General features: G+C 34.4%; 1 protein-coding gene across 2 annotated transcripts in view; it reads left to right on the forward strand.

Annotated features, from left to right (window-relative positions):
- The first annotated feature begins 2,999 nt into the window (after positions 1–2,999).
- Positions 3,000–17,857, forward strand: part of SLC4A10 (solute carrier family 4 member 10) — a 230,828-nt gene continuing 215,970 nt past the window's right edge. For both annotated transcript variants that reach the window (XM_079923638.1, XM_079923639.1), the window contains exon 1: positions 3,000–3,161. In XM_079923638.1, the coding sequence (XP_079779764.1) occupies positions 3,081–3,161 (81 nt within the window). In that variant the 5' untranslated portion in view covers positions 3,000–3,080. The remainder of the gene's footprint in view (positions 3,162–17,857) is intronic.

A 17,857-nucleotide genomic window follows, 5' to 3' on the forward strand; every position in this document is an offset into this window, starting at 1 on the left:
CTGCACCACCAGGGAAGCCCTAATTGTTATATTTAACATATGTTAATCCATTACTTGATTAAAGAATTATAAATGAATTTTTTTTTGGTTTAAGTTGATTTTATCAACTAAATGGTAGAGAGATTAAGAGCTTCTTTGTATTCTGGTTTTCATTTTCATATTCTTATTGCAAAGATCAATTAAATGTGTTGGCAAGAAAACACTGAAGAAAACTAGATTGTATATATTAATTAATAATGTCCGGTAACTGATGTAAACAAAGTTTATATCAATGTTATGACACAATATATGAAAGAAAAGTATAATTTTTAGTTTATTTCTCATTTATTCATTTATAATAACTTTGCTCAAAGTTAAGCACATTATAAGAGGACAAAGAATGAATGTCAGATGGGTCTTCCTTCTCACAATTTTCTGGCTATTTTATAAAAACTAAACATATACACGTGAAATGGATTAATGACAATGCAACGGAGCATGTGATGAAAGTATATTGATTCGTCAAAATGAAATCTATAATAATTTAGGAGGTTATGAATAAACATTGACCCTGACATTTCTCTTTACCTCATTTCTTACATTTAGTCCCCAAATCCCATTCCTTCTAACTAAAAAGTATATCTGGTGTCTATCCATTTCCCTTCATTCCTACTGCCACCACTTTTGTTCAGGCCATCATTATCTCCTACCCCAAATTATATAACTTGTCTCTCTCCAGTTTTATTTTACTTCATTGATTCTCTACCATAGCCAGAATAATCTTAAACTACAAGAATGATTGTGTTGATAGATTACCATTCCCCTGAAGATTAAGTCCATACTCTTAAAATGGCTTCTGAAGAGTCCTGTGATTAGACCTTGGCTTACCCTTTTAGCCTCGTCTCTTCCCTGTGTCCTACTTAAACTTTATGGTCGAACCATGCTGTATTTAGCATTAGTTGAATATGATCTCCTCAGGATCTTCTCAGTTTTAACAGTACTTCCTTAGGAAGATCTTTTCTGATCCCTAGATTAGGGTCAGATGCCCTGCTATCACTCTTATATCACCTCTTAATTTTCTGTCATAGCAAAACATACTTGTTTAATTATCTGCTTTTGTGATGGCATATCTTACGTTGTCACAGATTTTCTAGCACAGTATCTGACACATAGAAGATGTTTAATATTTTCTACATGAAGAAATAAATATAGAAAGGGAGATAGATGTTAAGATAGCTCTTAAAGAATGAGTACCTATTTTGTTTACAAAAAGAGAGTAAATATTGCATATATAAATCATATTTGCCTACATATGATTTTCCATTCAGGTCTGTCATTGTATACATACAGCCAAAATACCAAACCCTTTGAACATGTGCAGTTAGAGGCAATAATTTCTCTAAGAGCGTAATGTGGATCAGGCTACTAAAGAAGACTAATTTCTTTCTACAAATAAAAATTGGATATATTTAAGGTATAATAATTTTCCCTAGATTTATTGAGATATAATTGACATATAACATTGTGTAAGTTTAAGGTGTACAACATGTTAATTTGATACACTTATATATTGCAAAATAATTACCACCATCGTGTAACTTTTAAGTATATAATACAATATTATTAACTATAATCACTATCCTGTTTAGATCTCTAGAACTTACTCATCTTATAACTGGAAGTTTGTACTTTTGACCAACATCTCCCTTATGCCCCTACCCCTCAGCCTCTTAAAGAAGCCCAATTTTTAAGACCCATTTTGACTAGTCTCCATGATAATACAAATTATGCTCATATGCTCATCAAATGTTGTGAGTGGAAATTTATACTGGTTTGTAATTAGTCTACACTTACCTGAAACATTTTCTGTATAGCACTTTAGCTATCATTAAATTTCATTTAGTTTATATCACAGGTATATAAATAAAGCATTCATAGGTATATAAAGAAAATATCCATTAATTCAGGCTATACATAATGTGAAGAGTGTTTTAGGGTAATATATTGTACTTGGTGTCCCAATTTTGCATTCAGTTAAATATATTATACTTTTAGTTTTTGTTTTATTTCTAAAACATAATCTTTTATCACATGGTAAAGAGAAAGTATTTACATTTATAATTTTAGAGGATATTGGTTTTCTATTATCAGATTATTAATCTTTAAATTCCTTGCTTCTACTCTTTTGTGGAAAAGAAAGCATTACAAGAACCCTGATGAACACAAATAAGATGCAATGAAAAATCACAATAAAAATGCCAATAATGTAGGCTTAATTCCTAGATTTAGATTTAACCATGCAGTTTTGGAATTTGATAATAGCATGTTGTCTTTTACATATTAAACTCTGTAGGAGATATTATACCTTTTATAATAGTGTAAAAGCTATTTTGATTTGAAGCATGTTGTTCTGAAGAATATGAAATATAAATGAAGTTCATGAGAATTAAAAAAGTGAATATGCATTTACCTATTTATCTATCTACTGTTATACACAATTATCAAAGATTGCCAGAATAAAAACTCATCATTTTTAGGGACTTCCAATTTTGATGGGTTGGATGAGTGACGATACACATGGTTTGGAGGGAAGAGTCCTTTTTCAGAGTATAATTTTGCTTGTTAAATCATTAAAGCTTAGTTATATATGGAGAAAACTGCCTAATAATTATGAACTAACATTTTAACATGGCATTTGCAACAGATACATTAGACAATTAAATAGAATGTTGCTTATTTTTAAAGGAATGACAAAAAAATCAAACTTCCCTTGACATGTGAAATCTTTATATTATCAGAAGTGGGAAATCTGAAAGACGTGGTTCATTCTCTGTTTGGATGATGCAGAATTGCTCTAAGCAGTAAGCTTACTGTTTTCAGACAGCATTAGCAGCTTCAGCAAATACAACTGTGTCATCCTCCCTTAATACGCAGTGTTTGTAACTGCAAAGGGGAGATGATAAATAGCATATGAGATCTGATATCTTCATGATGACTTAAACAGATACTGATGGGCAGATCTGCTGTTTGATGTTTTCTTCACTAGCCTTGAAGATGCTGAGACATAGAGATGGCTGTGATTATCTTTTGTAAGACAGGAAATGCAATCTTTAGGGGTCTCTGGAAATAGAAAGGTTATGCAGTCTGGAACCTGTGAGCCTTTTCAATCTCTAAGTCATCAGGTATGACGTCATGAATTATGATTATACCATTAGATCGTAGAGTTATTGCTTTTTCTAGCTCTTAGTCATTTACAACATATTAATCAATGTAATTGTTTATTATTAGATTTTCCTTAGGATATTTGAACAAGTAATATTTATAGTACTAGACACCAATTAAACAATATGAATTTTAGAAATGTGTGTGTGTTTAAGTTTGTGTTTACCGTAGCTTTTTATGGGGAAGTGGGAGGTAAGGAAATAGATTCTTTGTATGTGATTAAGGGCAAGGTTTTGGGCTCTACAGATTTTTCCAGATTAAACCTGAATACAGTCAAATTGCATCTTTTATTTCAAATGATGAAAATAGCATAAATTGTTCAAACTTATAAGGGTACACCATAGCTAGCTGCTTGTATATAGTGACATATTAAAATTTTTTATCTGGGATTACTTAAGCATAGAAATAGATGTTGCTACCATTGTACTGTGCAACCACACAGCAACCCAAGTGTGATGAGCAGAATCATGTTTATCAGCATCTGAGCTGTTTTCCTGAAATTTGTATTTCAGTATCTAAACTGTTTTAGAAGGCATTACTTTTAATTATTTCTCAGATCTTTTGAAATAATTATGCTCTTTGTCCTCTTAATGTAGAGATCTTCTAAGGTATTGCTTATAGATTAAAGTAGATGATAAATCTGTTTTTTGTTTTGGTTTGTTTTTTTACACAGAAATCTGGTGACATATAAGCCTGTTTAATGTTTTTGACCCAGAAATATTCTACATTTGTTTACTTTCATTTTCACAATGAAAAGACTTGACTACATTAAACATGTTAACTACAAAGAGTAAAAAATCATCACAGCAAAGAATTTAGATTTATATATCTATTTTATGCTGAAACTCTGTTATTTATTTTAAACCATTTTTCCCTATCACGTTTAGTTTTGTTTGTTATAGCATGTCCTCAGAATTACATGCTTGGGTAAGAAACTGTGCCTCTGTTTGACATTCAGATTTTGAAGGAAATTTATTGTGTTTTTTTATGTTATAATATTTCTGCCTCAGTATTAGGGGACTTGGCAGATTCTTGACAAGGCATTCCATATTAAACGAGCAAAAAGAGAGAAAATGTTGCAGCATTTCTCAGCAGAAAGATAGTTTTGTCTTCGTGATTCCATAGCTTGATTAGAAGTTAATGGCTCATCAGGGTAAAGTGATGTATTAAATATGAATATATTTATCAAAAGACTGAAGTGGAAGTCTGAAACAGTGATTTGATTCAGTTAAGGGGTCAGTTTCTCCTTTTTAATTAAAAGCACACTAAAAATTATACCTACTGATATTGGCTATAATTTATATGTTATTCAGGCTACTTAGTCAGCTTAGATTCTTATTAGCAGGGAAGACTGCCATATTCTTAAGCTTGATTAGTTTTGGAATGATTTGAATATACCTTTTAGTTGCTACAAAACCTGTTTAATCTGTTAGAATTTATTTCCAGTATTTGCATGTATTAGTCACTATGAGTACATTCTGTTTCTTGGCATTGCTTTGGGATTCCTCTAGGTATTGGTTTCACAACATTCTGCTAGATTTTTCACTGTATTTGTGACCTTTCAAGAGAACCAAACCATAAAAATTCTTAGTTACCTTCTTCAGTGGCACTTAAATGAGGATATCTCAATAATTCTGTAAGGTGAAAAAAATTACTGTCTTAGAGTTATTTCTTTTACAAAGTGGAGAAAAATTTCTCCCTGTTGCTATATCAAAATATATAACATTAAAAAGTTAAGATTGATTAAAATGTCACAGACATTTAGTGTAATGTCAACCTTTTTCCTGTACAGCAAGATGATCTTGACCTTTTGAATGGTGAAATTGATTGTACATCTGCTCAGTAACAATTGGTCATCTTCTTTTTGCAATGGTTGCCTCTATCTGTACCATTTTATACATGCGTTTCATTAGATATTGTAAAGGTTTCTGAGGGTAAGCTGTCTGTAAACAACTATTTGAGTAATTTGAGTAATTGTGAAATATGATCATTTGCACAATACTGTATTTGGGTGAGGAGAATACAGAAAAGAAAGAGTTGTTTCCTGCTTTCAAGATTATGAGAAAATGTACATAATGAGCTATGTTCACATTTTGAATTGACTTTTCAAAAGTGGTATGCTACAGTCAGTTTTAATTTAATTTATAAATTGGTGAATCTTAGGATGAGTTACGTATAATTCTTTTTTTCCTCATGTAAACCTCTTGATATTAGAGAAATAAAAGATTGGGTCGAACTGTATAATCAAGCATTTTGTAATTTTGATAACGCATTAACTTCTTTTATAACACATTAAATTCTTTTTATTAGGGCATTATAAACTGTGAATAAATAAAATAACATTGTAAGTTTTATAAGCCATAGTTTTCAATTTGAGAGTGAAGGGAGATCTAACCCATTGACAGGAGGCAGAAGCAGGGACCCCAAGAATCAGCTCAAAACAGGGATGTGACCAATCCAGTATAATTCCAGGCTAGGCGTAGGTCATTATGTATTATGGAAGGGGGTTTTGATTTAGTAGGGAGTAAACTTTGGAAATAAGGAGTAACAAGCTTGGAGCGTTTAATGCTAGGTAGGTCATTTATGGAGTACTTTGAATAAACTGGGGAGGATAGGATTCACCTTAGGCTCTGAGGAAGAAGACTGGGAGGAGCTAGTAGGGAAGTAGACCTTAACCAGCTGGCTGTTAGACATCCAAGCGCTACTCTCTTCTCTTTCGTATCAGTGTGCTGGCTGAAAGTAGCAGGGAGGTGGGTAGAGCAGATGCAGAAACCTTGTTTCCCTAGAATCCTAGACTGGCGCATGCTGCTCAGTAGTGCCTGTTTTCTTGGATTAGAGCAATAGAAAATTGATTTACAAATTCTTCTGGTTTGTATAGTATGTTAGTTAAGCATCCAGACTTCCGTGTTCACTAGGTTCAAATCTTAGCTACACCACTTACCAGCTGTATGATCATGGGCAAGTTATTGAACCTTTCTGGGTGTCAGTTTCCTCAGATGTGATATAGGGATAGTAATGGTGCCTACCTCAAAGAGTTGTGAAGATCAAGCAAGTTAATGTATATAAAGTACCTCTAAGAGTACTGGTATATACTAAGCACATTACTGCCAACATTATTTATTGGCAAACATTATTATGTACACTCTTAGAGCTAGGATGGGCTATTGGTAATGGTCGTCATGAATCTAATTTTGATCTCTCTTCTTCACTCAGTCAAAACACGTGGTACACTGAAATAAAGATGGTTATAAAAATGCAAACAAGAAAAACATGCTACATCTGACTAAATTCTAACATTGACTGACTATAAGAATTGTGACTTGAAAAATTTTGTTTAAAGTTTTTTTGCACCTGCTTACTAGCCTGATTTAAACTTCTATTAAGATTCTATGTGTATAGATCCTTTGCTTCCCTATATTTTACCAACTACTTCATTAGAGGAAAATTACTGGGTCTTTGGGAAAACTTAACGGCAATGTCAGGTCTTCTTTAGTAACAGTTGGAGATTAAAATTAAGGAGTAAAATCAAGGTTTAAATAAAATAATAAACAAGTTATATAGCTTAGGTTTAATGATCTGAGTTATTTTTTAAATCATAAAAAATGTCTTTGACAGAAACTTCACTGAAAATTATACTCAGCTTGTTTTAGTAATTTAAAAAATTATTTATTTATTTATTATTTATTTATTTATGGCTGTGTTGGGTCTTCATTGCTGCACGCGGGCTTTTTCTAGTTGCTGTGAGCAGGGGCTACTCTTCGTTGCACTGCGCGGGCTTCTCATTGCGGTGGCTTCTCTTGTTGCGGAGCACGGGCTCTAGAGCGCAGGCTCAGTAGTTGTGGCACACGGGCTTAGTTGCTCCGTGGCATGTGGGATCTTCCTGGACCAGGGCTCAAATCCGTGTCCCCCGCATTGGCAGGCGGATTCTTAACCACTGTGCCACCGGGAAAGTCCCTAGTAATTTTATTTGTTAATGAAAATTTTTATTCTAGATGAAAGACTAAAATTAAATATGCTGTAAATACAATGCTATATATGAATAAGACAATTCAAGTTCCTATTTAATAGAGTATACTATTTTGAAGTGCTGGTGTTATTTAATGTAAAAACATCAATTTGCTTAAAAATTGCCAAGCTCCTAAGTACGTGTGTAATTTGATATTTGGATGAAATCTAAATCTAAATCTTAAATAATCTTAAGTGTTACATTTTGTGACGTTTTTGCATTTCAGTTCTCTTCTCTTGAGCAATTTTCTCAATGTGCGGCTATTTCCCCAAATTGGCACACAGTCAATCAAATCTCAGCACAATGCAATTTGTTAAAACAAACAAAAACCCAAACATACAAAACCCTACAGTGTTCCAGTAAGCACAGTACTGGAAAAGGATATAAAGACCAATGGGTCCCTGCCTTCAGGAATTCATAGGTAGAGAATTGTAAGCACTAAATACAAGTAACTATAACGGAATGTGGAAAGCAGTGAGTGCCACAGAGATTCAAAAGAGATATGAATGAAGCATAAATTATTCTGCTCTGAGTTCAGTGGGCAGAATATTTCAAGCTGAGCGGGGAGAGAAGAAGAGAAGCTAGATGGGGAGTTGGGGAAGTATGGTAAGGTAGCATCTGAGTTAGACCTTGAAGAGTGGCCAAGATAGGGAAAAGGTCATTTTGGGCAGAGGAAACAACATGAGTAAAAGTTGGGAGACAGAAAGCAAATAATATGTTTGAGTAGTACAGAATAGTTCATTTTGGCTTATAACCTGTTGGGGTAATTCAAACTGTCACAGGAAAGATTTGTTGGGACCAGATAATGCAGAATCTTGAGTGTTAGATTATGATTACTAAACTGAGAACATTTCTGTGCTGAACTACTTATTCTTGGGAGAAAATAAAATAAAAAACAAAAGAACAGTACCTATATTTTGCAGTCATTTTCAGAGCTCTAACTCTCTTGAGACTTTGAAAATGAAAATTAAATTCCTGAGTAGATTTAGTAGTTAGTAGACAAGGTAGGGGGTAGAAGCAAAATGAAGGATTTTAATAAAATTCTCTATCAAAGTTGCACGTGAGAGCATTTCTCAGTCTATCCACAACCACTCAAAAGTCCTACATTTCAGATCCTAAGAGACCTCCTGCTTGTCCCTGATGTAAACTCTATTTTATTGGTAGGTAATCAGATTTAGCTTTGGCTTTATTTTTGACATTTCCTAGACCAAGGACAATCCAGAGGGATCATTTTAATACAATGAATATGCATGTCACTATGGTGAATATTTGGATAATAAGGACTTTGTCTTAGGAAAAATTGGAAGGAGAAATTGCTATTTATAACAATGGAAGTTAAAGGGATATTTAAGCTTTGCTCTTTGTTAATATAGCAATGATAAAGTAAACTGTCATTGCTAATACCTTTAATATCACCTTTAAATCTTCTACTCCACACACCAGAATTTAGTCAGTATTGTGTGAGGTTAGTAAAAAAGCTCGGTAACATCCAAGAGCAGATTTCCTTTAGGTGTGACATCTGGGATGTGACTTTTGTTATCGGGAGGATGATATTTGTGCATGGAAATTGTGAAAAAATTGGAATCGAATCCTCTCATTTAGTACATCATCCATATAAAGTATGTCAGAAATAAACTAATGGAATTCCACAAGTGTGAGTAAAAATGAAACCAGACAGAATTGCTCTTCTGGCCCTTTATTTAGAGCAATAGCAGATCCATATAATTGAGAGTACTGTTTCTTTCTGTAGAAGTCTGCATTATTTGAAAAACCCATTTTTCTAGCAGTTCTTGTGAAGTTGTTTTTATTAATCCTGTGACTTCACATTGCCTGGGAAATAACCATACATATGGTAGGGGCCCAATAAGTTTTCAACACTTACTTTAAAATCATAGATCCATTTCTGGGAGAAACTTTGGAGAACATTGGGCTTTGGGTTGCTTTAAAACTTTTAAACACTTTTTACCTTAGAAAACAGATAAAAGACATTTACTGAAATGATCCTTTCCTTATCCCAATCCTTTTTTAAAAATGATAATACAGGAATATAAGTAAGTTAAAAAGGTAATTGAATATTCTTTTATCAAACTTCTCTTTATAAAAGGCAACAGAACCTAGTTTCAATGAAGTACATTGCAAAATGTGCTGCATATAAATGGATACCATCTATTTCTAGCCATTCCTTTCTTTCAAATTTTATTCAAACTCATAATAATTTACTGAGTCTATTGTGTAGTATGGAGGGAGGCAGTAGAGCACAGTAGTTAAGAGCTCAAGTTAATAGAGCTGGATTTGCTTCCTTAGACCCCATATCCTCCACTTACAGACAGTATTTATTTCAGTAATATTACCTCACCTCTCTTTCTCAATATAGCCGTCTGTAAAATGAGGGTACTAATATGCTAATCTCTAGGCTTGTAATGAAAATCAATTGAATTAATGAATTAATGTAAGTAAATTGCTTCAAACAGTGACTATCTTAACAAATATTAGTTATTATAATTACTCCCCACTGGACTAGGTAAATTTGAGGAGAAAGGTACAAAAGATAAACAAGATATAAAACAAATCCACTCCTTCAAGGAATTTATGTTATAGTATATGTAAAGTATCACCTGTATATGTATATAAATATAAAATACATACACACACAAACACATACATATGTAGTACATATGTATGTATACATACACACACATTATACTTTAATCATATACAGTATGCTAAAAAGAAACGAAACAACTTGCCTAAGATCAAAATTGCCAGCAAAGGATAGGATGATATGGGGTTTAAACCAGGAGGTCTAGCTGTACAGCTCTTTGCTCTTAACCACTGTGTTATACTGCTTAAGGTTATATACATTCAAATTAGATACTAGATAGCCTTGTATAAGTTAGTATATTCTAAATACCAGATTGAGATGAGAGACATCAAGATAAACTGAACGTGCTGTGGAAGACTTCATGTAAGAGGCGTGTTGACTTTCATCTGACACATTCTTTTTGATTTCTCTTCCACTACAAATAACATGTATAAAGTCTTTAGCACAGTTTCTACCATAGGTAATAAATAATAGTTGTTGTTATTATTGTCACAATCTTTCTGATAATTGCTTCTAAATCTCCCCTAATTGGTGCAATGTGCTGTTTGAAAACCATAAATCTAATCTATGCTCATGACTTAAATTACCCATCCGTGATTCTTAATTGTAATTATGCATCAAAATCAAATTTTTAAAAACATTGATGCCCCAGGCTTATTTCAGAAGTACTAAAAAAAGCCTATGGATTTTTAGCCCAGGCTTCTATATTTACAAAAAGCTTTCCAAGTGAATCTGATGGGCTGCCAAAATTGAGAAATGCTGCTTTACATGGTGGTGAATTGCAAATCTACATCTTAACCTCTATCTAGTGTTCCAGGCTGCATCTCTGCTCATTTGTCTCATCAATATCTCAAACTTGGTATGCCCCAAGCAAAACATTATTTTATCTTCAAAACCTCTTTGTCTTTCCTAGCATGATGACCTAGTAATAATTTTCAACTTTTTAATCCAACCATAGGTCCAATTACTCACTAAGTTATGTAGACTCTTTCTTCCAAGTAGTCCAAAATTTACCTTTTCTTTCCATTCCCCATTGTCTTGATCTCAATGTAAGTTTGCGTTCATTTCTCACCTGGACTACTGTAGTCATTTCTTAATTGGTATTTCTTTTTTCTTCCCATTGCTCATCTCCAAAGCAACCTATTCACTCCTCAGCTACCAGAGTATTCTTTCTAAAATGGAAATCAAGAACAGGCATTTGCCTACTTAAACTCATGCTAAGGCTCCCCATTACCTTCATGATAATTTTCAGAGTTCAGATAATTGAGAAATACAATAGTTATCTTTCCCTGTGTGACTTATTTCACTTAGCATAATGTCCTCAAGGTCCATCCATGTTGTTGCAGATGGCAGGATTTCCTTCTTTCTCATGGCTAAATAATATTCCACTACATTTATTTTATTCATTCATCTATTGAAGTACACTTAGGTTGTTCCCTTATTTTGGATATCGTCAATAATATGGCAATGAACATGGGAGTGCAGACATCTCTTTGAGATAGTTATTTTATTTCCTTCAAATACTTACCCAGAAGCAGTACTGCTAGATCATATGGTAGCTCTATTTTTAATTTTTTGAGGAATGAGGAAGTGACATTTAAACTTAGCCATTTTTAGTTAAACTTAGTCTAAATTCTACTAGTTAGAGAGAGACAGCCTCTCTCAAATCTTTTAAAATGCTGTTCTCTTTGCCTATAATGCCTTTGGTCCCTCATTTCTCTTGTTTTTGCCTGGCTGACTCTCTCTTATATCTCAAGATTTATTTAGATTAAGCATTACCTCCTTTTGAAACATCCCCTCATCTCTTCAGAGTGAATTGGGTGTTTTTTCTATATCTTCTTCTGGATCCTAGTATTTACCCGAAATGAAGCACAATACATGCTGTACTGAAGTCATTGATTTTCCTGTCTTGACTGTGAACTGCTTAAAGGCAAAGTTAGTGTCTTTTACTTTTTTCAAGCCAGCACTAATATTCTTCCTGGCACACTGTAACTACTTAATAAATTTTTGTTGAATATCAAAATGGGTAATGAGTATGAAATGTTCATGGAAACATATGGCCTAGGTCACTTTGGACACCATTAGGAATTCATAGTAGCTGAGGTGTATAAGCAGGATTGGACCAGACTTTGAAGTGTTTAAAAGTTAAATTAAGGAATTTTAGATTTTATACTTAACTAATATAATATCGTTGCAGTATAGCATATTGATTAAGAGTATTGACCTGCTGGGACTTCCCTGGTGACACAGTGGTTAAGAATCGCTTGCCAGTGCAGGGAACACGGGTTCGATCCCTGGTCCGGGAAGATCCCACATGCCGCGGAGCAACTAAGCCCGTGAGCCACAACTACTGAGCCTGTGCTCTAGAGCCCGCAAGCCACCACTACTGAGCTTGTGTGCCACAACTACTGAAGCCCGTGCACCTAGAGCCCGTGCTTGGCAACAAGAGAAGCCACGACAATGAGAAGCCCACGCACCACAAAGAAGAGTAGCCCCCGCTCGCCCCAACTAGAGAAAGCCCCCGCGCAGCAATGAAGACCCAGTGCAGCCAAATATAAATAAATAAATAAATATTAAAAATAAAAAAGAGTATTGACCTGCCTTCAAACCCTGCCTCTGCCTCTTAGTAGCTAAGGGTTCCTGGGAAAGTTTCTTAGCCTCTTTAAGTCTCAGAATATTCAACCGTTTTGAAGATTTTTAATGAGTAACAGTATGTAAAATTCTTGCACTGTACCTGGCAGGTTGTAAGCCTTACAATATTACTTATTATTATTATTGCAATTGTATGCAACATTGAGAAAAATCAGACAGCTAAGGGACTAACAGTTTCAGAATGTAGAGTTAAAATTATCCAATGATTGACCATTTAGTTGGCAATCAGAAAACTAGAATTTTAGTTCTAGTTCTGTCTCTGCTATTGGCTTACTGTAAAGCTTGAATGTATCTCAGTTTCCTCATACAAAAAAGTATGTTAATGCTTTTAATGTATGTTAATGCAAAAGTAATAGTGTTAATGCTTTCCTCACCAGGATGTTGTAATCATTTGAGATGTCTAAAGAAAATAAACTGTTAAATTATAAAGAGTGGGAATCTATATTCTTTGAAGTCGTTGATATCATCATGCTTTTGTACAAGCTAAACCATCATTTGCCTGGAATGCTCTTCTTATTCACCTTGATAATCCTGTTTTTCCTTTAAGACCCAGTTTAAGCATCAGTTACTGGGATTAGGTGGTCATTTATATATCCCTTAGAATGCTAAGCCTACTTCTGGTATAACATTTACCATGTATAGCATTTGAAAAAACACCTACTTGTATGTCTTCTCTCATAGAACGTAAAATTCTAGAAGGCAAGTGTGTCTTATAATTCGGTATTCCCGCTGCTAGTACAGATTCTGGCACATGTTAAATTATTAGTAAATATTAACTCAAAGAATGGATTATGTTATATAAATTTAAGAATACTGAATTATGTTTTAAAGCAGCAAAACCGTTTCTGAAGCTCATTCAAAGGTTGTTTGCTGTGAACTGGAGATTAGAAAATGTGGTAATAGTTACAATGAACTATAATAATAGCAGAATAAATATTAACAGTAGAATAATAGCAAGAAGAAAATATTACCCTGGTAGATATTTTCTGAAAATATAGAAAGATGAAGGAAAATCAGGAGACTTTAGGTATAACTACCAGGTAGAATACACCCAGCTACATTTCCTTTCTCCCAAAATCCTATTAAAGAGACAATTAATGGTATTTCTAACCTTTTCTTTATACCAAAACTAAATTAGGGTGGGGAAAATGGGAGAGGAAAAAAAACAGTGACAAAATTTTGTGAGCAAAAAAGCAGAAGGAAAATGTCAAGTGACTTGGCTAACTGAGAAAACAGAATTGTAAACTAGCATTGGCAAAAGCTAAGAACCAACACAATTTATACTGAAGCATCCTGAAAGGCACCAGATACCTCTCAAAGAGAGAATCAAGCTACTAAAGTAAAAAGTATTGAATTAAAATTCAGTCACGTTTCCGGATCATCTTTCTCCTTTACTTCGGTCAACTAGACAAATATCCCACCTCTACTCTTAGCAGTAGACTGGAGAGGGGAAACGTCCGGAGCCTGTGCTCCGCAACGGGAGAGGCCACAACAGTGAGAGGCCCACGTACCGAGAAAAAAAAAAAAAAGAGGCCAATGTTTTTTTGGATTTGATATCAAAAACAAAGGTAACAAAAGCAAAACTAAGTGGAACTACATCAAATTAAAAGGCTGCTTCATAGCAAAGGAAACCATCAGCAAAATGAAGAGGCAAACTACTGAATGGGAGAAAATATTTGCATATCATATATCTGATAAGGGGTTAATATCTAAAATATGTAAAGAACTCATACAGCTCAATAGCAAAAAGACAATCCTATTAAAAAATGGGCAGAGCACCTGAATAGACATTTTTTCCAAAGAAAATATGTGGACAGCCAACAGGTACATAAAAAGTTGCTCATTAATTATCAGGGAAATGCAAATGAAAACCACAATGAGACATCACCTCACACCTGTTAGAATGGCTGTTATCAAAAAGCCAAGAAATGACAAGTGTTTGAGAGGGTGTGGAGAAAAGGGAACCCCTATGTGCTGTTGGTGGGAATGTAAATTGGGGCAGCCACTATTGAGACTCCTCAAAAAGAGAACTACCAAATGATCCAGCAATTACACTTCTGGGTATTTATCCAAAGAAAACAAAAGCACTAACTCAAAAAGATATATATCTATATAGATAAATATATATAGATCTATCTATCTATCTATCTATATATATATATATATCTCCATCCTAATGTTCATTGCAGTGTTATTTACAATAGCTAAGATAAGGAAGCAATCTAAGTGTTCACTGACAGATGAACAGATAAAGAAAATGTGGTGTATGTATTGTATAGGCAGTGGAATATTATTCAACCATAAAAAAAGAATGAAATGAACTCTTGCCATTTGCAACAACATGGGTGGAACTTGAGGGCATTATGCTAAGTGAAATAAGTCAGACAGAAAGACAAATACCATATGATTCAATAATGAATTAATTTTACATATATAATTATTTTTATTTACAATCCCTATTTTGCATATGAGGCACAAAGAACTTGCGCAGTCACATGGCTAAGTAAGTAGTAAGTGCCATAACTGGATATGAACCCTGGAGGTCTGCTTTTAGGGATTTCCTTAGGCACCACTCTGATTCCTCTTATCTTAGTGCCTATTGATAGCATGAATTTAATAAATGAGAGCTGTTTATAGTATAAGACTAGCTATAAATTAGTTTTGGCTGTTTCTTTTAGATACTAAGTAGAGGAGGAGATGAATCAAATATATTTCTTTTTTTTAATTGTGATACAACTTTTACATACTATTTTCAAACTTGCAAAATAATACACCATGTTTTCGTGGATATTTACATATGTGGTAACAGTGTAAAAACATACATGGAGATAACGTGCATACTGGCTATTTTTTTATGCATCTTTATTGGAGTATAATTGCTTTACAATGTTGTGTTCATTTCTGCTGTACAACAAAGTGAATCAGCTATATGCATACATATATCCCCACATCCCCTCCCTCTTGAGCCTCCCTCCCACCCTCCCCTCCCTATCCCACCCTCTAGGGCGTCACAAACACCAGGCTGATCTCCCTGTGCTATGCAGCAGCTTCCCACTATCTATTTTACATTTGGTAGTGTATATATGTCAATGCTACTCTCTCACTACGTCCCAGGCTCCACTTCCTGCCCTGTATCCTCAAGTCTGTTCTCAACATTGTCATCTTTATTCCTGCCCTACCACTAGGTTCATCAGTACCATTTTTCTAGATTCATATATATATATATGCGCATATATATATAACGCATATATATATATATATATGCGTTAGCATACGGTATTTGTTTTCCTCTTTCTGAATTACTTCACTCTGTATGACAGACTCTAGGTTCATCCACCTCACTACAAATAATTTCGTTCCCTTTTATGGCTGAGTAATATTCCATTGTATACATGTGCCACATCTTCTTTATCCATTCATCTGTCGATGGACATTTAGTTTGTTTCCATGTTCTGGCTATTGAAAATAGTGCTGCAATGAATATTGTGGTAAATGTATCTTTTTGAATTATGGTTTTCTCAGGGTATATGCCTGAGTAGTGGTATTGCTAGGTCATATGGTAGTTCTATTTTTAGATTTTTAAGGAACCTCCATACTGTTCTCCATAGTGGCTGTATCAATTTACATTCCCATCAACAGTGCAAGAGGGTTCCCTTTTCTTCACACCCTCTCCAGCATTTATTGTTTCTAGATTTTTTTTTTTTTTTTGTGGTACGCTGACTTCTCACTGTTGTGGTCTCTCCCATTGCGGAGCACAGGCTCTGGACGCACAGGCTCAACGGCCATGGCTCACGGGCCTAGCCGCTCCACGGCATGTGGGATCTTCCCAGACCGGAGCACGAACCCGTGTCCCCTGCATCGGCAGGCGGACTCTCAACCACTGCGCCACCAGGGAAGCCCTGTTTCTAGATTTTTTTGATGATGGCCATTCTGACCAGTGTGAGGTGATACCTCAATGTGGTTTTGATTTGTATTTCTCTGATGATTAACATTGTTGAGCATCTTTTCATGTGTTTGTTGGCCATCTGTATGCCTTCTTTGGAGAAATGTCTATTTAGGTCTTCCACACGTTTTTGGATTGGGTTGTTTGATTTTTTGATATTGAGCTGCATGAGCTGCTTGTATATTTTGGAGATTAATCCTTTGTCAGTTGCTTCATTTGCAAATATTTTCTCCCATTCTGAGTGTTGTCTTTTCATCTTGTTTATGGTTTCCTTTGCTGGGCAAAAACCTTTAAGTTTCATTAGGTCCCATTTATTTAGTTTTGTTTTTATTTCCATTACTTTAGCAGGTGGGTTAAAAAGGATCTTGCTGTGATTTATGTCATAGAGTGTTCTGCCAATGTTTTCCTCTGAGAGTTTTATAGTGTCTGGCCTTACATTTAGGTCTTTAACCCATATTGAGTTTATTTTTGTTTTGTATGGTGTTAGGAAGTGTTCTTTAATCCATACTGAGTTTATTTTTGTTTGTGTGGTGTTAGGAAGTGTTCTAATTTCATTCTTTTACATGTAGTTTTCTCAGCACCACTTATTGAAGAAGCTGTCTTTTCTCCACTGTATATTGTTGCCTCCTTTATCAAAGATAAGGTGATCATATGTGCATGGGTTTATTTCTGGGCTTTCTATCCTGTTCCATTGATCTATATTTCTGTTTTTGTGCCATTACCATACTGTCTTGATTATTGTAACTTTGTAGTATAGTCCGAAGTCAGGGAGCCTGATACCTCCATTTCCGTTTTTCTTTCTCAAGATTGCTTTGGCTATTTGGAGTCTTTTGTGTTTCCCAGATTGTAAAATTTTTGGTTCTAGTTCTGTGAAAAATGCCATTGGTAATTTGATAGGGATTGCATTGAATCTGTAGATTGCTTTGGGGAGCATCATCATTTTCACAATGTTGATTCTTCCAATCAAAGAACATGGTATATCTCTCCATCTGTTTGTATAATCTTTAATTTCTTTCATCAGTGTCTTATAGTTTTCTGCATACAGGTCTTTTGCCTCCTTAGGCAGGTTTATTCCTGGGTATTTTTTCTTTTTGTTGCAATGGTAAATGGGAGTGTTTCCTTAATTTCTCTTTCTGATCTTTTGTTGTTAGTATATAGGAAAGCAAGAGATTTCTGTGCATTCTTTTTATATCCTGCTACTTTACCAAATTCATTGATTAGCTCTGGTAGTTTTCTGGTGACATCTTTAGGATTTTCTACATATAGTAAGTATCATGTTATCTGCGAACAGTGATAGTTTTACTTCTTCTTTTCCGATGTGGATTCTTTTTATTTCTTTTTTCTTTGCTGATTGCCGTGGCGAAAACTTCCAAAACTATGTTGAGTAATAGTGGTGAGAATGGGCAACCTTGTCTTGTTCCTGATCTTAGAGGAAATGCTTTCAGTGTTTTAC

Source organism: Stenella coeruleoalba (genome assembly GCF_951394435.1).
Source record: "Stenella coeruleoalba genome assembly, chromosome: 6".
Classification (NCBI taxonomy): Eukaryota; Metazoa; Chordata; class Mammalia; order Artiodactyla; family Delphinidae; genus Stenella; species Stenella coeruleoalba.